This window comes from Poromitra crassiceps (assembly GCF_964638095.1).
Source record: "Poromitra crassiceps genome assembly, chromosome: 30".
NCBI lineage: Eukaryota > Metazoa > Chordata > Actinopteri > Beryciformes > Melamphaidae > Poromitra > Poromitra crassiceps.
In genome coordinates this window covers 2,109,540-2,133,875 of record NC_139652.1, presented here as the reverse complement: position 1 = coordinate 2,133,875, position 24,336 = coordinate 2,109,540, and the positions used below count along the sequence as shown (strand labels likewise).

The 24,336-nt window shown below is 43.2% G+C and overlaps 2 protein-coding genes across 2 annotated transcripts; both read right to left on the bottom strand.

Moving 5' to 3' along the window:
• Positions 1-1,402: 1,402 nt before the first annotated feature.
• Positions 1,403-7,612, bottom strand: LOC310800370 (high choriolytic enzyme 2-like; the record flags this gene model as incomplete). Its single annotated transcript, XM_083662979.1, has 7 exons — positions 1,403-1,529; positions 1,905-1,986; positions 2,131-2,309; positions 3,200-3,317; positions 5,382-5,534; positions 6,769-6,808; positions 7,544-7,612. The coding sequence occupies 7 exons, from the start codon at positions 7,610-7,612 to the stop codon at positions 1,403-1,405; spliced, it is 768 nt and encodes a 255-aa protein (XP_083519105.1).
• A 4,352-nt stretch (positions 7,613-11,964) lies between these two features.
• On the bottom strand, positions 11,965-21,489 carry LOC310800650 (adhesion G-protein coupled receptor G7-like; the record flags this gene model as incomplete). The annotated part of the gene is made up of 9 exons (XM_083663271.1): positions 11,965-13,284; positions 14,398-14,566; positions 16,139-16,297; positions 16,644-16,725; positions 18,029-18,375; positions 19,300-19,412; positions 20,281-20,433; positions 20,942-21,132; positions 21,486-21,489. The coding sequence occupies 9 exons, from the start codon at positions 21,487-21,489 to the stop codon at positions 13,021-13,023; spliced, it is 1,482 nt and encodes a 493-aa protein (XP_083519397.1). The 3' UTR covers positions 11,965-13,020.
• Positions 21,490-24,336: the final 2,847 nt, after the last annotated feature.

Genomic DNA, 24,336 nt, shown 5'->3' with positions numbered 1-24,336 from the left:
TGCTAAGTGTTTACACATGTTTCACCATTTACAGTGTTTTTAATGTACTGTCTGTCTGTGTGTACTGCAGCATTTTTACTCTTCTACTCCAAGACACATTTCTCCCATGGGAGACAAATAAAGTGAACCTTGAATCTTGAATGGTAAGTGCCTTTTTTGGAAGACACGTCCGCGGCCAACATCCTCACACAGTAATACTATAATATTAATATTAATATTAATATTAATATTAATATTATAGACAACATCACTGTGTTTCAGAGGCTGTAGCAGACTAATTTTTAAAGCTAGAGTGAAGAAACATACATTGCTACCAGCCCTGTCTGGGGTCCCTAAAAAATCTTGGAATTACATAATTTGTCTCAACCTTAGCCATTTCATTGTAGTGAGACCATTTTTTGAAACTTGACCTCACTGCATAAAATGACAATTTTTTATTTTGTACATTGTGTCTTACATGTTTCTGTAGTATGTGTGTTGAGCCTGTACTCTAGCAATACGTTCATGCAAATCTGTGGTCTTTATTGCCATAGTCATTTTTTTAATTTTTTTACATGAGAATTGGAAGGAGGCGGGCCCTTCAAGTGTGGTCACCCAGGGGCACCACACTGTACTTAATCCGGGCCTGACTCTTTGTGACTTTATTTTTAATACATAATTATGAGAGGGGTGCCCTTTTTTCACTTTGTCGCTGTTCTTTTTTTGTGTCTGTTAAAGTGAAGAAAGAGCACACACACCTTGACATATTGTATAAATGCTTTATTAGTGGCTGTCACAAAACAGTGTTAAGAGAGAGAAAAACAAGCTCAGAGTTTTAAACAGTCAGGTGATCTTTCTCAGTCGGCACCGTTTTGCCAGTTGGGTCACCTGAAGGAGAAAAGAAACAGAAATGTCTCATGTTAAAAGTCATATAAGATTGTACTCCCATCTCCCCCCAATTCCCCCTGCTGCCATTGCTCCACCCCCTCTGCCGATCTGGGGAGAGTTGTAAACTAGCACGTGCTTCCCACTGATAAATGTGCCGTCGCTAGCCGCCGCTTTTCACCTGACAGTGAGGAGTTTCACTGGCAGGGATGTAGCGCATGGGAGGATCACGTTATTCCCCCGTTCCCCTCCCCCCTGAACAGATCGACGCCCCGACCGACCAGAGGAGGCGGTGGTGCAGCAACCAGGACTCATACTCCACCGGCTTCCCACCCACAGACACGGCCAATTGTGTCTGTAGGAACGTCTGACCAAGCTGGAAGTACCACTACCGGGAGTTGAACCCGGGTCTCCACGGTGAAAGCCATAGCTCTACACTACCCAGATGGTCATTCATGCATTTTCTAACCCCAGATCTTCATCCAGGGGAAATGTAGTGCAGCAGGGTTGATGCCAGGTGTCAGGTTCGCCTTACTGTTTAACACTTGTACAGCCTGTTGAGCCTGGTGATGTCGTTCTGGCTCATCTGGGTGGCCTTGCCGATCTCAACGTTCTGGTTGGGGATGGGAACCATGGTAGGCTGGTTGTTCTTGGAGAAGGCGTACCTGGGATAACAGAATACATGTAAGTGTTTTGTTGTTGTTTACAGAGAATCAGTCATTTCACATGATAACAATACACTTAATGTATATCACTTTTCAAAACACAGTTACAAAGTGCTTTACAATTAAATGAGGCGGGAAAGTTGTACTAAACGTAGTTAAGACACAAACTGAAAATAATTATAATAAATAAATACATAAATAAATACATAAATAAATACATAAATACATAAATACATAAATAAATACAAAAATAAATACATACATACATTAATCAATAGTGGATGTTATTCCCAAGAATGAGCATAGTTAAATGAACATAACAAATGAGTATTATAAAATCAGTGAATGGTTATGTGAATAAAGAAATAAGAAGACCTGTGGTACTGCATGACAGAGTTGTAGTCGTAGGACGTGCCCTGGTTCAGAGTGTTGATCTTGTTGAAGTTGTGCTCCATGCCTGGAGGGTAAGAAAAATAATATTAAGAAGATATGATAAACTGTGTGTGTGTGTGTGTGTGTGTGTGTGTGTGTGTGTGTGTGTGTGTGTGTGTGTGTGTGTGTGTGTGTGCGTGCGTGCGTGTGTGCGTGTGTGCGTGCTGACCGGACTGGACGTTCTGCAGCAGGACTCTGATGTATCGGTCGCGGTCGGAGCGGGTCTGCTCGTGGTTGAAGCCCAGGGCATGCAGCAGCTCGTGCTGCACCGTGTTGTGGTAGATGCAGCCCTGACGGCTCAGAGACAACGTCTGGGTGTTTCCACGGCGACCCACGTACGAATAGCATCTGCAGCCAGACAAACACCAACAAACAGGTTCACTGTCATAGTGATGAAGTGAAGCTATCTATGTATTGTTACCAGCAAGGCTAAAATCATAAGATACAATCCTGCAATACAAATTCGTGACAGGAAGCCAAGTAGGTTTCACCATCGCCGTGTCATTGAAAAATTAAATATTTTAAGTTTTGATCATTTTATTAAAAATTGGCTAATGTAGCGTCAGGCCGTATATGAACCTGGGACCTCTGGCACAGAACCATGCACTGCTCAACACCATAACCACTCAAGCTAAAGGGCCAGCCCGATAGCCCAAGTGGTAGTGAAGCCGTGCATTTCTGAGCCTACAGTCATCATGTCTTTCTAGAAGCGCGTCCACATGCCAGGATCCGCTCGCTCAGGAACGCACGCCGTCTTGGGGGGACTCCTGGGGAGGACCGCAAATATGGGGCGCCATGCTTTCCCCAAGGCATACTGTAGAAATCCCACCGCTGCCACCAATGTAGCGTCAGGCCGTATACGAACCTGGGACCTCTGGCACAGAACCATGCACTGCTCAACCCCTCAAGCTAAAGGGCCAGCCCGATAGCCCGAGTGGTAGTGAAGCCGTGCATTTCTGAGCCTTCACTAACATAAAACTTATCCATAAATATATTGATAATCAGGTGGTGATATATAGGCCAGTGAAAGCCCTTTGGGGTTTCTGGCACAACCACTAGGGGTGCTGTTGCAGGGAAATGCAAAGTGCCTTTTCGCAAAACCTCCCTTGGACAAACAGCTTTCTGTACAGGGGTTTAAACTGTGGAAGCCATTGCCCATAACACACACACACACAGACACACAGACACAGACACACACACACACACACACGCACACACACACACACACACACACACACCCGTTGAGGGACTGGATGCTCAGGTAGTCTCTCTGGCTGGTGCGTCTGACGAAGCGGATGCAGGAGAAGCTGGAGAAGGACTGCAGGCCGCGCTCGATGATTGACAGCTCACGGGAGGCTGAGAAGACACAACATAAAAATTAACATAATAACGTGTCCATGGAGATGTTAAACTATTTGGCTTGAAAGTTTCATTCCAGAAATGTTTTTCTGGAAATGTTTGTTTTGAAGAAATACAAATATGAAAAGAAAGTGACCAATATTGAATGCTCAGTTTATCAAAAATATATGATTACCTGTACATCTTCTAAAATGTTACAGTTCTCTAGACAGTTTCAGACGGCTGACAACAATAGCTGGATTTTACGTTCAAGCCAACAGTCATTGTTGTCAGAGTAAGTGTCAAATTTAACAAATTGGTTGGTTGGTCAGTTGGTCGGTTGGTTGGTTGGTTGGTTGGTTGGTTGGTTGCGTTTTGACATTCATCATTTGTTTACTGTATCTGGGGCAGTTGTGACTCAGGAGGTAGAGCGGGTCATCCACTAAATGTGCATGGTTCGATCCCTGGTTCCTCTAGTCCGCATGAGGAAGTGTCCTTGGGCAAGACACAGTGTCATGGTTTTGGATTTAATAATTATTTTTTGTGATGTTTTGCATTCAGACATTCATTTATTATTGTTTCTGTTCTAACTCTGCTGTCATTTCAGACCCGGCCACTCCCACCTGCCTGTCTTCCCCTCAGTAGTTTCACCTGGCTGTTAATTATCCCACTCACCTGCTCCTCATTCCCTAATCAGCTCCCCAGCATATCTACAGGCCCATTCCACTGCTTCTCTGCCAGATTGTAATTGTCTTTCATGCCAGTCACATCCAGCTATCCTGTCCTGTTTTGTTCTCTGCTTTTTAGACTTCAGTAAACAGTCTGATTGTTACACCTTGCCTCTTGGTCGTGCTTTTGGGTCCAATTTTGTATCTGACCGTGACACACAGAAGCCCAAATTGCTCCCAATGGCTGTGCCAGCACCCTGTGTGGTAGCCACTGATGCCATCGGTGTGAATGTGTATGTGAATAGGTGAATATAAGCAAGTGTGGTAAAACGTTTTGAGTGGTGGCTAGACTAGCAAAGCGCTATATACAGTAAATACAGTCCATTTACCATTTTATATGAAAATGTAAAGGCAAATCTCAGGACGATCTTCTGTTAACGCTACTTACAGTACTGGTTGGCGATGGTGTTAAAGGGATAGTTCACTATTTGTTATTTAAGTCTAGCCCTATTTTGCTATTGCTACGTACCAATAATGATTTTGATTGAGTTATATCTCAGCACTATCCTCCATCCTGTTCATCAAACAAGATGACTGAGGCTCACTAAAATATCATCCACAGTACACACACACACACACACACACACACACACACACACACACACACACACACACACAGTCACACAAAGTACATTTCAGGGAGCGTCAGCCTGTACATACATGAGCGTGACCCCATTGACCTTGCATTCCTTAATCCAACTTTCCAGAGCTAATATGAGGAACAGCATGAATTGTGCTGAGAAAGAACTGGTTGTACTACAGTTAAAGCTACTTACAGTACTGGTTAGTGATGGTGTTAAAGCTACTTACAGTACTGGTTAGTGATGGTGTTAAAGCTACTTACAGTACTGGTTAGTGATGGTGTTAAAGCTACTTACAGTACTGGTTAGCGATGGTGTTAAAGCTACTTACAGTACTGGTTAGTGATGGTGTTAAAGCTACTTACAGTACTGGTTAGTGATGGTGTTAAAGCTACTTACAGTACTGGTTAGTGATGGTGTTAAAGCTACTTACAGTACTGGTTAGTGATGGTGTTGAAGCTACTTACAGTACTGGTTAGTGATGGTGTTAAAGCTACTTACAGTACTGGTTAGTGATGGTGTTAAAGCTACTTACAGTACTGGTTAGTGATGGTATTAAAGCTACTTACAGTACTGGTTAGTGATGGTGTTAAAGCTACTTACAGTACTGGTTAGTGATGGTGTTGAAGCTACTTACAGTACTGGTTAGTGATGGTGTTAAAGCTACTTACAGTACTGGTTAGTGATGGTGTTGAAGCTACTTACAGTACTGGTTTGCGATGGTGTTAAAGCTACTTACAGAACTGGTTGGTGATGGTGTTAAAGCTACTTACAGTACTGGTTGGCGATGGTGTAAGGCACGTAGACCTTGCCGTCGTTGGACTTGCCCCACATGCAGCCGCGGGAGGTGCAGGGGTCAGCGTTCCTCTCATTTTCATTGTCATAAGCGATGTCGTCCACGACGTAGGGCTCCTCCTCTGTGTGCTCTGTAGGGTTCATGAGAGGCATGTTCATCAGAGGCATGTTCATCAGAGGCATGTTCATCAGAGGCATGTTCATCAGAGGCATGTTCATCAGAGGCATGTTCAATGCACGTCTGCAGTCATAAAAAGACTGGGCATGCACCAATCATGCCCCCAAAATGTGGAAAACTCTGCCAACAACGAAACAGGCAAACGTAGATTTTAATTAACATTCCCTTCAACCCTTGTAAGTTATTCTTCTGTTTTTACCTTTGCTTGTCTTATCACTTTATGACTTGATCACATTGGAATTGCTGTTGTAAAGGCTCATGCTGGCATAGAGGCTCATGCTGGACTACTTTTTGATTTTGACATTTAAAATGGAAGTTAAAATGTGTAATGTACTGTCTGGCAGTGGCGCTGGAAGTACTTTTAGGTAGGGGGTGCTCTAAAGTGGGGACTCTCGGGCAGCACCGATGAAAATTTGACGTTTTTTGGACTTTCATCCATATTTAGAAAAATATTTAATTTTAAATTAACATTAGGATTATACTGTTGTGATGTCATTATTCAGTATCTTCTCGTTTTCTCACTCACTTTCATGTAAGCACCTGCTCTCCCTTTAGTCGTTTTACACTACAACAGACAGCAACACAGGCAGAAACACTGAACTTATTATTATTATTGGAAAACCAGATTATGATGAAAATCAAACACTTTTGAAGAGAGAGCGTATTAAATAAGATTAGAGCTGGGAAGCACAAACTGTTTTTTAATGCATTTTGTTGGTGGTATAAACACAAGACAGCCAAATCCAACAATTTAAAAAATCCCATCTCTTGCCACCAGGGGGTGCTGCAGCACCCTCAGCACCCACCTTCCAGCTCCCTTGTGTACTGGTCCATTTCCAGTTTTTAATCTATTGTGTGAATATATTTTACGTAAAGCACTTTGAGTTGCGTTCTATGTTTGAATGGTGCTATATAAATCTGTATGCAACAATATATTTCAGGAAGGCTTGACAAGTAAAAACTCAAACTAAAAACACTGTTTCCAACGTTTGCAGGCATCAGGAGTAGGAATGCTTATTGATATATTTGGAATTTGTACAAAGGGATTTTGAAGATGTCTGACGGTCATGAAACTGACTCAACACATGAATGAATGTCAACTTTCAATTCAAGCGAGCAAAAGAAAAGAGCTGCAGATACTGTAGGAGGATTTTGCCCAAAAGGAGTGAAAATGTGTTTTGTCTTACCAACATCCTTGTTGGCCTTCCACAGGCGCTCGGAGACAGACTGACCAACCTGAATTTAGGGAAGTTACACAATTTATTAGTAACAAATCACCAATGTTAAATGTATTCATGCAGACTGTAATGGTGTTTTTTTTTATCATATATCTCACACTTTTCCTCTGCACTATATGTGGGGTTGTACTGTCGGACCTTGTGCCATGTACAGTACACACAGTACATTGAAATATACAGTGCTGTTTATGGCTATTACAGTTATTCTGTTTCTGACTTGTAATATCATCAAAACCAGATCCTTCTTGTTTTCAGGATCTGTGACAGTGAAAGTAATCCACTCGTCCAGCATGATAGGCCCACTCTCTATTCAAACAATAAGTGATGGTTTATTGTGTTTTATAGCTGATAAAGTGTGTTCAAACTCACAGAATCATCCAGATATCACACAGCAAAATGGGGGGGGGGGGGGGGGGGGGGGACAGAGAATAAACATGTTACTGCATGGTGGTAACCTGACTCTGCCAGACGGGGGCAGTAGAGTCAAGTTAGCATGGCGGTAGACATGACGGTAAATACAAATCAAATGTTCACATCATGTTCATGTCAAGTCTTCAAATCTTCAGCACCACCCCCCCCCCCCCCCCCCCGCACACACACACACACACACACACACGCACGCACACGCACACACACACACACACACACACAGACACACGCACACGCACGCACACACACACACACACACACACACACACACACACACACACAGGAAGATGCTCACCTCCTCCTCAGCCCACGCACAGACGACAAGGAGGGCCACAAGGCCCAGAGTGAGCTTCAAGGCAGTCATGTTAACAACGTACACAGTTAATGTCTGGACCATGCTGGAACCCCCATTTATAGTCCCACCTGTTCTGCTTGTCTGCTCTGCCTGCTGATAAGACCCACCTGTTCTGCCTGTCTTTTCTGCCTGCTGATAAGATGTACATTTCCTTGAAAAATGCTGTCAGTTCCCACCTCAGGCATCAAACGACTCTTGGCTGAGCCAGCAAGATGTTGGAAAATATGCATGAGGCCTTGTGTGAATGTACGGCTGTTGGAACAGCTGCTTGTTGCTTATGGATACACAGCATTCGTCTGGATGCTTTTATTCTGTTTTGAAGTGAACCATCCCTGAAAAGTACTAAAAATGTGACAAAATGAACAAAATCAAATATGATTTGCAGGTTAATCAGTGATGTAGGGGAGACCAGCTGACGAATTGCTAAACTTCATTATTTCATTTACAAGAGCAATTACAGAATGTAGAAGAACGACTTGTGATATATTCACTGCCACAATATGTGGAATTCTGGTAAAAAAAAATAAAAGAATCTAACAATAAAAAATATTGATATGACCATAAACTCCCAACTCCTAGCCTTATCCACTCATTTGATGAGATTTGCTTTTATAATAATGGTCAGTTAAGAAAATACGGTAGATCATATTAAAAAAAAAGTTGTCTTCTGTAATTTCTCTCAATAATGCTTATATGGGAAATGTATACATTTGGGAGTTAAATCTTACGTTGGGCTGTACATTTTGTTATCCACCACATGATTAAGTCTGCTTATATACCTGCATGTTACCACTTTATGTAGAACTGTTTATTTATCTACCATACCAATCTGGGAATGCATTGGTTAAAAATAAATGTGTTTTAAAATCTGTCTTGAGAGATTACTAAGCTACTAGTATACTATACTCAACTTCTAAAATATTTATTTGTGTAAGAAAATAGAACAGACATAATTATTAACTGAACAAATATTAAATTAAATTTATTTACAAGCATATGTCTGCCCTGTCAGAGGCTGCTCTTGGGGCGAGGGAATGCCAATGTTTTCAGCTTGCCTCTTTTTGCACTCATGAATTCCACAGAATGTAAAACAAATAATAATCTTGTGTTATATTAAGATGTTATATTAAGATGTACGCTACAGCACACATTCCTGTGCTTTTACATCATTTGTATTAAAATAATGAAAAGAATGGATATTTATTGCTTGTTATAGGAGAGCTAGCATGGGAAGTTGGTCTGAATTCTTTATTGCAGCTGGATACATTAGTGTTTGCTAGTTGGTGCTACGTTATGGAATCAGTAATGGATCAGCACCGCAATCATACAGCGGCTCTTCTGTCATCACATCATCATCATCAACTTGGATAATGTATACCTGATGTGCTATAAAACTCAATGTGCAATAACTACAAATTACCACAATTTGTGCAATAATCAAAAATGCACACTGATACTGTTAACTTTACATGCACCTTACTCATTATTATTATTTTATTATTACTGTTGTATTATTGTTACTATTATTATTAGTAGTAGTATTAGCATTATTACTGTAGTATTATTATTATTACTACTACTACTATTATTACTATACTCCCTCTGCGGTATATAAGGAAATAGTAGGTACGTCAGATATTTCACTTTACTAAAGGGTACTTGAGAATGACTGATGGAGAAGGCACATATGTTTGTGACACTTACAGTACATAGGCTATGTCACTTCTATTGTATTGTGATAGCCCCCTTCCCAACAAGCCAGCATGACAGCATGTCAATGTGTTAGGTCTTGTAGTTCCATATGACATCAGGTTCTTCTCTCTAGGTAAGAGGTGAAAGGTTTGTGCTTGTTTTTAAACACTGAGAAGATGCATCTGCATCACATTTGAAGCAGTGATGCTTCAGATATCACCTCAGCTGAGGAGTCTTTGTATAACCCTGATAGTGACACTTCTTTGATGCGTTAACACTGTGGTTCTCAGCAAACCCATGAGATGTACACATTTGTTTTGTACAATAGTAGTTTTAAAATATAGCCTAAATAATTTGTAATAATACAAATATTATCCAGGTGCGGAAAGGCTTGACTGAATTCCTATTCAAGCTGTTCTTTCTACGGTACCTGATGGACTACTCTGATGGACTGATGTGGCAATGTCACCAGAAACACTTGTATGTCATACTAGAATCCATGCATGAGCAGCTCATATCTGTAAGTTGAGATATATCTATGTTGTCCATTAATGTCAAGTTTCTATTGATCTTTTTCATCCTACATTGTATGAACCCTGAATGATCTCCTCTAATGATAAAGAAAGCTTTAGGGTTAGAAAGGAGGAGAGGAACATTGTGAAAGGAGAGATTTAGTACCCCACACTGGAACCCAGTGGAGAAAGGCCAGAATAAGGCTGATATCCCTTTTCCTAGTCTAGCTCCAGCATGCTGGACCAGTAGGTGTGACAAAGATGACTGGCTAATAGCAGTAGGCCTATACTGTGCAGGGGTTTGTAATCATCTAAAGGGATAGTTCAGATTATTTGTAAGGGGGGTTGTATGAGGTAGTCAGTGCATTACCTACACGCCCCCAGTTTGGAGTACTACAGCACACAGAAGCAAAGCAATGTACTGCTGTGAGAGGGGCCGGCAGCAAAACCTATTTTAGCCACCTAAACCCCTCCCCCCCCCAAAAAAACAACAACAAAAAAACAGGAATATGGAGAAAAAGGTGATCTAAATGGTTGTTCAACACCTGTGACCGGTGGCGGGACTCCATGCGGCGATGTCCGGGCCGCCCACACCCCCAACAGCGCATGGGGCCTGGGCGGGGTGGAGACCGCAGCGCCACGGCACGAGTCAGCACCGCCATTAGTTCAATTAATTCAACTTCTCCAACGCTAGCACACTCTGGGTCACTCTGCTCAACTCCTCTTCCATCAGCTGTTTTTCATCCTGCTCACAAAAGTACCAGTTTTCTCCGATACTGGAGTACTTCAGTGTGTACTTCAGTGTGTACTTCAGTGTGTACTTCAGTGTGTACTTCAGTGTGTACTTCAGTGTGTACTCGGGCCTCCCGCCGTGGTGTGTACCTCTATCCCCGGCAACAGCCTGCTCGTCATCTCCATCAGGCTCTGCTGGTCTGTGCACGTGTCCAGTGCCACGCTTGCTCATCTCCGTCAGACTCTGCTGGTCTGTGCACGTGTCCAGTGCCACGCTTGCTTATCTCAAACGCCCCGCTGCTCCCTCTTATCAGCTTTGATGTTTCCACAGAGGCCTGGCCGTTTCAGATGCTCGCTCCCGGCCCTGACATCTCTGTCACGAGCAGACCTCTGTCCCTTTCTCTTCCTAGCACGGCCTCCGCGTCCAGACGCTAACGTTAGCACTCAGCTAGCACCTCAGGGGAAATCTAGCTAGTTAGCCCACAGCTGGCTGGAACCTCCGGTCCTTCAGTCCAAGTTTAACCACTTCTGACACCAATGTAATGATCCACGCCGGGACCGTGATCAAGGAGGAATGAGGCAAATACTTCACTTGCAATTCTGTGCGTTGATTCCATCACACCAGGTTACTAGTGGCTGTAACCCACGCCATTCAGGAGAGCTATTCTACACAGCAGCCATCCATCGGCACGCTCCTAGCAGACTCACGTTCTCTCTACGTTACACACACACCTCCAAAATAGCTTCCCTTCCCTCAACCAAACCCCTGAAGAGAATACCACCCCACATGTCTCTCTGGTGCGTTCATGTGCCATAGGAAACTAGCAATCTAGAAACACAACATAAACAACCATATACAACACAAAAGATTCATAATATTAATATTTCTGTTTAATTAAAAACAACAAATGTGATGAAATGGGATTTTGCAACTCCTATGTTCTGTTCTCCTCTCTTCTCTCTTCTCTTGATCTGTTGAATACTGCTCGCTGAGAGAGAGAAGCTCAGTAGGCTCTGGTGCTGAGAAATGATGAAACAGCACCACCTGCTGGTGTCAGAGACACAATAGAGAGCTGAGATCTGAGTACTTCATCTGTAGCATCTGTGACGTCTCAGAACCAATCATGGATTCTGCAGTAGTGTCAGCCTGCCTCTCAAGGGACCAAATACTCAACTGCTCAATAATACAGAGAGAATTATAGAACAGATTAAACATGGTTGGAAGGAGACATCATATCAATACTAAAAACACGACTGACAGCTTGCTGAAGAAATTCAATGTTTATTGTTGCATAAACTGGTAAAAGACCAAGCTTTAAAAGATACAATATGAAGTCTAAATAAAGTACTCATCTATCTAAAGAACAGGGTTTGATTGATTGATTGAAGTGTTTATTTCGAATATGAAAGCAAAATAATAAAATAAAAGCCATTTCAGAAACAAAGAAAAATAGAATATATACATATTCGAAAAGGAGTGAGAAGAAGTCAAACTTCTGTTAAAATCACAATGTTCTCATTGAAATCAATGCATTACAAAAAAAGACAAATTCAGTACAACTTTCACACCTAACACTGAATAAGCTGCTTTCTCACTGGGAACGATTGCTTTCGTTCCGTTCCGTTCCGCAAACGTGAACAATTGCCCCCCCTCCCCTCTCCCCCGCTGGTCAGCTTTCACATTACAACATTTCTTCCGCGCTCGGAAACGGAACAGAGTGCACTCGCGTCATCAACTACAGTATGCCTGGAGTTTATCCTCTCCCGTGTGTTGTCTATGAGGTTCGGAAAGGTTGGCTTTCACACTCGCAAGTGTTCCGTGCCCGGGACCACGCTGCCCAGACCACCTTTTCAAGTGGATCCTGTCACGGTTCCCTGTTGCGCGCCCCGGGCGTGGAACAGAACGTTCACACTCGTCAAATGTTCCGAAACTGGGGTCAATTTGGGGACAAGTGTGCTCGGGAACGGTACCTGGGCGCCAGTGAGAGAGCACACCCTAAGATGCTGACTTACATGTAAAGCTGCACTAGAAAATATTTTATGTACAAAATAATCCACCCTGCACGGTGCTGCAAGAGAACACAGTGTCCCATCCCATCTAATGGAGACCCAACAGATTCTCTCTATTTGTCCAAATGATGTTCTGCTGGCAGAACAATGCCAGCAGAACAATATGGCAATTGTATAGGCAATGTTGTTATATGTATGTAAATGTATAGGCAATGTTGTTATATGTATGTAAATGTATAGGCAATGTTGTTATATGTATGTAAATGTATAGGCAATGTTGTTATATGTATGTAAATGTATAGGCAATGTTGTTATATGTATGTAAATGTATAGGCAATATTGCCAGGCAATATGGCAATAGCATCTGGCATATAGATCATTCTCCTATCTGTGTGCAGCAGCGGATGGGAGGAGGCGGGGTCTGTATAGGCCACCCAATCAGAAGGTATAATGATACTGGCATTTTCTGTGCTATTTTTCCAATTGGCTGAACAAAAAACTTTTTTTTCCTCCTTCCTTCCCTTCCTTTTGATTGGGTGGGCAAGACGCACGTGTCACTGAGTTCACTTCTAGTTGAGAGTTGATTTGACTTAAGTTAATGCCAGTGCTTTGCGTTCCCTGTTCTTTGCTTTCTTTGCTCTGGGTGGTGGCAGAAGAGATATGCCTGATGAGCTTGCAGAAGGCTTTCCTGAAGGTCGGTGATCTTGCTGTGAAGAAGATGAATATCTGAAAACCCTGGAGAGTGAGCGGGAAGAAATTGGTTAGACCCACTCTTATTTTATTATTGCTGTCATTCAGGGGTTCCCAAACTTTTCAGACCATACCACTATGCTAACCTGACACTGCTGCCAGAAGGGGGCGGTATGTACCAAACCAAATTTCCCAGGGACCACTTCCCTTTTTCTACCATGAAATAAAATTAGCTGATGTTAACCAATAGCATCAAAAAGGCTAACACACACACAGACACACACACACACACACACACACACACACACACACACACACACACACACACACACACACACACACACACACACACACACACACACACACACACACACACACACACACACACACACACACATACACACATACATACACACACAGGCCTGCCAACATTAGGCTGTGAAAAAGATGACAATAGAAAACTCACCGGTAGCGAGCACACTCAAAATGGATTAAAAACTCACTGGGTGCGGTGCAAGCAAAGAGTTTGGTGAATAGAGAAAAATCCAGCACTCCAAATGTCCTTTTACAGGTGCCTGACTCAGCACAACGCCTGAGGAAGGCCTGAGGAAGGCCTGAGGGAGGCCTGAGGGAGGCCTGAGGGAGGCCTGAGGGAGGCCTGAGGGAGGCCTGAGGGAGGCCTGAGGAAGGCCTGAGGGAGGCCTGAGGGAGGCCTGAGGGAGGCCTGAGGGAGGCCTGAGGAAGGCCTGAGGAAGGCCTTTGGCTGAAACGTTCGTTGCTGCTGCCCGGTTTGAGGAACTATTAAAACCTGTGAAGGGACATTTGGAGTTCTGGCTTTTTCTCTATTCTGTGAAAAAGAGGATCCCTTTGAAAATGTGTTTTTTTCTGACTTGTTGCCACCTTCCTAGCATGACATGGTTGGCACCACCAAGTGATACCTTAGGTCTTCATACCAGAAACTTCACTCTGGCTTTAAAACTGAGCACGTTACAGCCATAGATTTTTTTTCCAAAATTGTGATATTTCCAGAATATCGCAAGGCCATTTAGCATTTTATAAGTAATCAATAAAATCTTAAAATCAATTCTAAAACTAACCAGAAGCCAATGCGAGGTAAGTAACCTTGTAGCACAAAGTGGCTGTGTTCTTGTAACCTACCTGTGTGGTGGTACAGAGGCAGAAGACGATGCTTAAGATGAGATGGGCCACTCCCTGCTCGTGGCTGCTGGTACTGAGCACCATGTAGCCCAGTATCCAGGAAAGGCCCAGTAACACAGCCACTGAGAAACTAATGAGGAACTTCTTCCCCAAAGACGTCTGCTTTGTACTGCACAACAGAAAGAGTATGTGATTGGACGTTATTCTCTGGAGTAAAACATTGCAGATAAATACATGTAAAGGTTGATACTGTATGATGGCTATTAACAATAATACTGAATGAAAAATACTAAAACTATGACTACATGACTAGCGACAGTTACTTACTGTGGCCTTCCTTTTTCATGTTCAATGTGTGACACATTAATATAACTAGTGTAGTGCCCCTTCCCTTCCCTCCCACACACACACACACATCATGCTCTCGAGCGGAGAGTTGTGAAGGCAGGGGTGTTTAGTAGGGCGTGAGGTAGTTTAGGTGTGTGTGTGTGTGGTTGTGCGAGTGTGTGTTAGGGGTTTAGATTGTAAGTTGATTGTCTGATCTATACTGGGAGCAGAATGTGGCGTTAATGCTCCGATAAGCTGGATGCTCTCGTCGTAAGACGATGGGAAGAAGAGGAGCAAGAAGAAGAATAGACCTAAGAGGACCAGAAGGGCAGGAATGTGGGGAGACAGTGGGTGGATGAATCCAGAGGGAGGCGGTGAGGTAATGTGGCGGTTGCCAGCTGCCATAAAACACCAAAAAGAAGAAGACCCTCTGTGAGCAGATTTTCTTCTCCTTTTTTGCACCAGAGTCAATCCAGACCCCTGTAAAGTGTTTTGGCAAATTTTGGAGGCGATTGGAGCAACGGCTAGGAAGATAAATGTGCTCAAACGAACAGATGGACAGACAGACAGACATTTCGCGATTAATATAGTAAGTGCCTGTAGGCTATGCGATTAATTTGTCTGATACAGCACATTTTTTAATCTTTTGTGTAACTTCTGACTATAAACACTTGATTTGCTGTCTAAGTTTGTGTGCATAACCTTGTGTCTAACTGGACTCTGTATGATCTTTTCCAGTTTAATAGGCTTAGGTCTAAATACAGTCAGTCTTCAGCTCATTGGAACACATGCATGCATAATGTTGGGTTGGCCAAGGGACAAACAGTGGCCCTCCTTGTGTAGCAGTATAGCAGTATCTCTGCAAAGTCTACGGCACACATCTTTGGCACGCGAAGGCTTCACCAATGGCACAATAGTGCAGAGTAGTGTCACAGGGTGATATGTGATAGAGATGTATTGTCAGATACCCCCTAATTAATTGTGTCATGTGACTTGTGACGGAGCACCGGGGTAGACAGGAAGTGGGAGTTGGCTTAGGGTTTATAGCCGTGGCATTTCAGGTGCGCAGGCTCTCTCTTAGCTGGTGTTTTGAAGAAAGCCATGGATTCCCTGTTGCCCCATTCTCTAGTCATTTTCCCTCTGATTTCACGTATGGATGTGACTGTGTGTTTGATATATTCTTTATATTAGCGTCCCCTAACCTATTATCGATTTCCTGTAAGATACCCTGTTGCTCCGTCAGTTCTGTGTTGTTGTGGCGAGGTTTGGATTGACTAGACACGAGCTTGATCCTATTTTGAGAACCAGACCCGTCACAGTAGCAATAAGTGCACAAGAGTGTGTAAGATCAGTCAATTTAAAAATGGTTGCAGGAGTACAAAAGTTGCAGTTAAACTTTAAGCTCCAACATTACCTGTTTAGGGTGGGGTTTGTTCTGCATGTCTTTATTGCAAAGAAACACAAGAGTACAGCATTGTAGATGAGGACCAGGCCAACTGGAAGGACGAACCCCCAAAACATTGGTTTCCCAAAGTCAAACCGCCCGTCGCTGTCCAGAGCTGCAAGCCAGCAACTTGAGGGTACAGAAATAAAATAGTAACAGTACTGTACAATTAGTACAAGTTCTATGATTCTGAGTGAGCGACACCAAAATCTGACGTTTACAGCTGATGTTTTAAATCCCGAAACATTTTTCTCATATCAAACTCCACTGTAGCTGCTGGAAATATCTGGACATCTTTAAAATCACAAAGTGAAAAGGAAAACATACCAACATCTATAATAAAGGCAAATATTTGCACTTTTAGCACTTTTAAGGCCCTTTTTGGCAACGCTTGATGTGTCCAAAGCTAAGAAGCTATTTGTTAGAACAGAAGAGACGAGTGCAGAGAGACAATAAAAGACTGTCATTGACTCACAATTCCTCTCGTCTGTATCCCAAAGGCGCGTCGACCCTGTAGGTAGCTCCTAGTGTGATCGCCACGATGACGGCTGGTACTCCTAAAATAACACAGCAAGGAAATCAAACAAGTTACATGTGGCTTGAATTAAATATATATATAAAAAAAACAATTCTTATATTCTCTAAATAAAATAAGCAACTTGAAGTTGGAGCATGTTTCACACACGTGAACACCAAAGTGTGTGAAGCTTCAACAAGCTACTTTTTAAATAAACAACCTATAAAGTATCAGTGTGTTTTCATGCGTGTTACATTGTACTACTGTATGCTCTGTATTCTGTCAAGGGAAGCAAGAAACCAAGAAATGGCCCCATGAGTCTTGCTCACCTTCACAGTATTCACTTTTCAATGCAGGTTTTATATACAGTATAACAGTTACTTGAAACAAGGGGAATTGCCAACATTCTTGTTTCAGTTTCAGTTTATTTGCACACTAGTTGATATGACAAAACAATAAAATGTAATTAATTGTGCTGAAGAAGAAAGAGTTATAGTTTATAGTTATAGTTTTTATGCCTCCGCCGGCGATAGCCAGGCCGGAGGCATTATGGTTTCGGGTTGTCCGAAACCATAAAAGTTGTCCGAAACCATAAAAGTCTGATGTTCGTTATCGCGATATCTCAGGAACACCTTGATGGAATTTCTTCAAATTTGCCTCAAACTTCCACTTCTACTCAAGGATGAACTGATTAGATTTTGGTGGTCAAAGTTCAAGGTCACTGTGACCTCACGACCTCTAATTTTATGCTCATTAACGCGATATATCTCAAGGTCACTTCAAAGTCACTCTGACCTCACAAATATGCATTTTCTTGCTCGTTAACGCGATATCTCAGGAACGCCTTGATGGGATTTCGGCTCATTTGGCTCAAAAGTCCACTTGGACTCAAGGATGAACTGATTACATTTTGGTGGTCAAAGGTCAAGGTCACTGTGACCTCACGAACGCCATTTTCAAGCTCGGTAATGCCATATCTCAGTAACGCCTTGACGGAATTTCTGCACAAGTCTGGACAGACGGATGTCGTTCTAGTTTGAAAACGGAAAAATGATCTGCCATTGTGGCTCCTGAGGTTGAGGAATAAACTACCGGTACTTGATTGTATCTAGCTACAACAATCAGTTTTTTATGCATTAATGCATCTCTGTTGAGAATGCAAAAATTAAAAGCATTAATTTCTTTTCTTCTTATTAACATTTTTTTATTTTGAATAAAAGCTTTCATTTCACACAGAAACACATTATTGTCAAAAGAAAAACACACCAATTGATTGTTTTCTGCGGTACCACTGTGCGCTTAAACTTCAATCCTTTTAAATATTTGAATGTTGAATCTCTTACCCCATCCAATCGTAATGCTGAGGGGGGTGAAGGCAGGTGGAAGACCCCGGCGTATTTTGTGGATGAGAAACATCAACTGTGTGCCGAACACAGCGTTCCACACAAAGGTCGCCAGCAGGAAGAAGTGGAGAAGAGCCGTCACTGCCGTGCAGGGTCCCTCATCTGGCTCAACATGGACGTCTGAATCAGGGACGGTGGTTTGGGTGTTGGTGGCTTCCACCTGGGTGCTGCTGGCTTCGTTGGGGTTGTTGACTCCAGAGAGGAAGATGATGCTGAAGGCCAGCAGACTGATGCAGATACTCACCAGCACAATAGTGGAGTTCTGCTTTCGACCTTTTCCTTGAAAACTAAAAGAAGTTGAAAAGCAATCCTTAAAGGCTATTTCTGTTTACTTTGAACCTGGCTCTTATTTAGCTATCATTTAGCATCATAAAGATTGTCTTTATGATGTCTTGAACATTTTGTAACTTGCTTCACTGTAGTGAGCTTTACGTAGCTCCATTTTGTCAGGAACGCTGCTGTCTACTACACACCCAAAATGGCAAAAAAGGTGTCACGGTGGCTCATTCTCACGACAGATAGCCTATAACTTCAATAAATACCATCATTCCATAGGAATTCAGAAAACACAATTTAAACACACAGAATGACACGTTTCAGAGGGAGGGAAGGAGACTGGTGAAGGTATGAAGTGCGAACACACACACTCTCCACGGCATGGAGACGTCATTACGCACACGTTTTATCTGTTGTTTACATCAAGGTTATGCCGCTCAGATATGGCTCATAGATAGACCAGCATAATATTATGTTTTATAATAAACATTGAAAATAATCACAGTCACACAATTATTCTACCCTTCTAGAGCAAGGCATTACAATAAAATATAACTTCATTTTTGGCTATGGCCACTAGGGGGTTCTGTGCACCCCCTGAACCAACCATAGGAACCAACGCAAACTTCAAGGCCCTTTGTGTGTGGAGTTTGCATGCTCTCCCCATGCTCTCCTGGGGTTTCCGCCATAACATCAACATGAACCCCCCCAATAAAAACATGCAGAGTTTGGCATAACACTGGTTGGTTCGTAAAATCACACGGGAACCATGTCGTAAGATGATTTCTGCCTTCAGATCTGCTCTGGTTTCTACACTTGTTTGAGAAATGAGGGCCATTTTGTGCAGATCCAGCGTTGTGCAACACCAGGCAGGCAGTGACACAATGTAATCACATTTGTGCATGTGGAGGAAAAGAAGGTGTGTCCTGTCTTACCTTTCCGTAATGCGGTGAATGATTGTTATTGTCAAGCCAATGATAGAGAAAGATAGTCCAATGATGGAGATAAAGCTCAGGGCTTCTGCATATTTGTCATTCTCCCTGAATATCTGTTGGAGAAACAAACCCAGAGGACAGAATAAAACAGTGATTTCTGTACACATTAATGTTTCTTTTGAATTTGTCAAAATCCCATTTTTCATCGCAAGCTAAATTCGGGTCAGGCAGGCAGGCAGACAGTCAGTCAGTCAGTCAGTCAGTCAGTCAGTCAGTCAGTCAGTCAGTCAGTCAGGTAATGCTTAGTCCACATCTTCTGCTGTCCTGCAAACCTTAAAGGTAACGGCTTCCGATAAGGAAGCGATCGGGGAGATGGAGGGCTGGAGATGAGAGGGTCACTAATACGGCACGACCGAGACGATCTCCTCCACCAGAAGAACGGAGGATGAGAGGAGAGAAGAATGATTGTGGTCATGGATGAGTGGAGGAAGATGGAGAAAAAGTCCCAGGTTCCAGATTCCAAAGAGTCACCATTTGAAAGGTGTTTGAGAAGAGAGGCCGAAAGGCGAAATGTTTGAGGAAGGGATGAAGACTGGAATCTCGTTGAGGTGGGACTTTACTTTGGGCGGTGAAGTGAACCTCCATTTCCCTGACCGCTTCCTTAATGGGAGCGGTGCTTGTAAGATGTGCAGGGCAGACATGTCCGCACCTTGATACTGCACCTTCGACAACTTGCCGAGTTGAACTTTTAATAGTTCAAATTTGGCTGGGTGGTTAATAACAAATTTATTTTTGTTTCAGACAGACTTCACTTTTTTCCCATTACCAGCATTCCAGTATTAAAACAAAATCGTATTTCTCAGTTTATGGTTGTCCTATCTGTAACGTTGTTGTTTTTTTTAAAGAAAAAATAAAACAAAAACAAACACATTTTAACCTCATTTTGAAAGAAATTGCCACAATAGAGCCACAGCACTTTACCATGAGTGCAGCGAAGTTAGTGGTGTGGTTACAGAAACATCGCAGAACTCCACCCACTGTGTTGCCCTTGGTGCAGCCATGAGTGCTCCAGTCACCCAGGCTGTAGTCCCAGAACACACAGGCGTAGTCATACAGCTTTGCATTGGTGATGATCTAAAACATCAACAACAACAATAAATAAATGTTGTCGAGTTCTGCAACATAAAAGGAACAAAGCAAATTTACTAACAAGAATGTCCAAAAAATAATAATCTTTGAGATTCATGTGGCAGCAAACGTGCAAGATCAACTCAAGGAAGGCTCAGACATTTGAGATGAAACTCACTGATACAACCTTCAATGAAAACTTCATGGTAGTAGTAAACTCCACGCTATCTTTGACACTATCAAATTGTTTGCCTCCATAAGATCCCACCATCCCTCTTCAAATTTGTGTAACGCTAATAATGTACAGTACAGGTATTATTTCACATTTATGAATTTGAAAACACTACTGTGATGGTATCTGCCCATACATCACGCTAAACCTGACGGCAAGTTATATGAATGAGCAGTGTACAGACCAGGTCAAGGCCGTAAACGTTGGTAAGGCTCAGATGATGTAATCATAAAATATACAAATTGTCATGATGTAAATGTGCTGACAGCTTAGTTATCTTACTGTGGGTGTGAACAGCATTTCCACATGTTGTAGCACCACAGCACGGTCGTGACCTTTGACACTGGCCGACAGGACCCTGATGGAGGTGGACTTCTGCCTCCTGTAGAGCCGGGACCTGAAGAAACCATCGTTCTGGTAGAGAACAAAACCCACGGAGATGTTTGATGGCTTTCGCTGTCCAGCCACAGCATCTTCAGATGCAAGAAATCAGACAGAGAGAAAGAAATGTAAATTATTATTAGTACAGTAGTATTTGTAGTAGTAAGTAATAGTAGTGATAGTTGATGTTGTAGCTGTAGTGGTCGTGGTTGTCATAATATTGCAAGCAGATTCCTGAGCTGCTTTTAAAGTAAAGGGTACATAAGTCCAAGAAGCTTTTAATGTAAAGGGTACATAAGTCCAAGAAGCCTGCATACTGAATTTGGTGTCATTCTGAATGATGTTTGAAGGTTTTCAAAACAAAACAAAATACCAAATGGTGGACACCATTATTTTTTTTTATGTGGAAGTTATGCTAGAGCCCAAATTGTTCATGATCAGATACACATGTGTACAAAGTTTCACAACACGTCACTTTGACTGAAGGTGCGTTCACACCGACCTATTAAAGTTTTTCGCTGGCATCGAGTTTACATACAAAGTCAATGCAAACGAGCGATTGAGCGTATATTCGCCCGGGAGAAAAATCGCTGGGCGTCCGAGCGACAGAGACAGAGCCCGAGATGAAATATCCCAACTCGAGAGAAATTTCGCTGCCAACAGTCGCTTGCTGCTTAACGCTGATTGGCTGCCTTAACCCAACAGTCGCTTGCTGCTTAACGCTGATTGGCTGCCGTAACCCCAGAGTATTTATTCATTCTTGCATCGGGGGGATTAAACACAGTGGTGTTGTTTGCGTTTTCATCCTGTTTAACGTTAGAGCTGTGTGCTGCTGGTTTCTGTCTAACGTTAGAGCTGTGTGCTGCTGGTTTCTGTCTAACGTTAGAGCTGTGTGCTGCTGGTTTCTGTCTAACGTTAGAGCTGTGTGCTGCTGGTTTCTGTCTAACGTTAGAGCTGTGTGCTGCTGGTTTCTGTCTAACGTTAGAGCTGTGTGCTGCTGGTTTCTGTCTAACGTTAGAGCTGTGTGCTGCTTGTTTCTGTCTAACGTTAGAGCTGTGTGCTGCTGGTTTCTGTCTAACGTTAGAGCTGTGTGCTGCTGGTTTCTGTCTAACGTTAGAGCTGTGTGCTGCTGGTTTCTATCTAACATTAGAGCTGTGTGCTGCTTGTTTCTGTCTAACGTAGAGCTGTGTGCTGCTGGTTTCTGTCTAACGTTAGAGCTGTGTGCTGCTGGTTTCTATCTAACATTAGAGCTGTGTGCTGCTTGTTTCTGTCTAACGTTAGAGCTGTGTGCTGCTGGTTTCTGTCTAACGTTAGCGCTGTGTGCTGCTTGTTTCTGTCTAACGTTAGAGCTGTGTGCTGCTGGTTTCTGTCTAACGTTAGAGCTGTGTGCTGCTTGTTTCTGTCTAACGTTAGAGCTGTGTGCTGCTTGTTTCTGTCTAACGTTAGAGCTGTGTGCTGCTTGTTTCTGTCTAACGTTAGAGCTGTGTGCTGCTTGTTTCTGTCTAACGTTAGAGCTGTGTGCTGCTTGTTTCTGTCTAACGTTAGAGCTGTGTGCTGCTGGTTTCTGTCTAACGTTAGCGCTGTGTGCTGCTTGTTTCTGTCTAACGTTAGAGCTGTGTGCTGCTGGTTTCTGTCTAACGTTAGAGCTGTGTGCTGCTTGTTTCTGTCTAACGTTAGAGCTGTGTGCTGCTGGTTTCTGTCTAACGTTAGAGCTGTGTGCTGCTGGTTTCTGTCTAACGTTAGAGCTGTGTGCTGCTGGTTTCTGTCTAACGTTAGAGCTGTGTGCTGCTTGTTTCTGTCTAACGTTAGAGCTGTGTGCTGCTTGTTTCTTGACAGTGAAGATCTCTCTCGTTTCTCAAGCTCGCTGCGCCCCGCCCACATCTATCAGGCCGACACAGGTGCTGCCAATTGTGTCATCTGGCAGAATTCCTATCCCATAAAATAACTACTAACTTGGCCAATTGTATGAAACATGAACAAAAAACTAAAACGGTAATGTCTAAGAATGCAAAGAAATGTAACTGGCTCGTTAAAACGCACATTCCAGGAATATCGTATTTACAGCAGCGATAAAGGCACGCGCTCTGCAGCTCGCTAAGCTCCACTCAGCCACTAACCTCGCGTCAGCAGGCTCTTCCCGAGGAGAGCGCCACAACACGCTGAATCCCACTCGATTTGGAGGCGGAACAGGCCAGGATTGGCCAAAGCCCAATCCAGTCCCCAGAATTCTCAAATAAAATCATCGACATATTACTCTGACCCGCCTCTCAACCTGTGATCTCAGACAAGTTATGTTTTCAGTCTGAAACGGACTGCGACGCACATGACGAACGGGTTCAGTTCGACTTTAAGTTGACGGCAGACCTGAGCCTTAGTCTTTGGGACCTCATGGGCCAATCAATCATTACGTTTTCTTTTTGTTTCCCTGTGACAATTGACCTGAACTATGTATGCAAAAATGGACAAACGGTTGTCTATGTTTTATTTATGTTCTGTCGTTGCCTTGGTAATTGTTCTGTTCCAGTGTTACACAGCCGAACATCTGCCATAGATTGAAGATATCGAAAACATCTTTAAACCTGCCAAACTTGGGCTGTTGAAAGATGTAGTTTCCTCGAATGGGCTTGAGTTGCATGAGGTCGCCTCATATGTGGTCCTGAACTGAATTTGCCCTTGTTAAAGTCTGAAGTGTATTTTTTGCAGTGGGAGGATGGTTTGTGCAATGTGGATGATAACAAACAGCTAAGAACCTTGGGGTGATCCTCGACAACCAGCTGTCTTGCTCTGCCAACATAGCTGCGACAGCACGCTCCTGTAGGTTCTCCCTCTACAACATCCGCAAAATCCGTCCCTTCCTCACAAGAGAAGCGACTCAACTCCTGGTCCAGTCACTTATCGTCCCTCGCCTGGACTACTGCAACGTGCTCCTGGCTGGCCTACCTGCCACCGACATCCGACCGCTTCAGCTCATTCAGAACGCTGCAGCCCGTCTGGTATTCAACCAACCCAAATTCTCTCATGTCACTCCCCTCTTCCGGGACCTCCACTGGCTTCCCATCTCAGCTCGCATCAAATTCAAGACACTGGTACTGGCCTACAGGGCAGTACACCAGTCAGCTCCCCTGTACCTGCAATCTATGGTCAGGTTCCAAACCTCTCACCGCTCCCTTCGCTCCTCTACCAGTGCAGGGCGCCTCGCTCCTCCTTCGCTACGGGCGCTCAAAAGTCGCTCATCCCGATCTCGACTCTTCTCCTCCCTGGCACCCCAATGGTGGAACGAGCTGCCACCTTCGGTC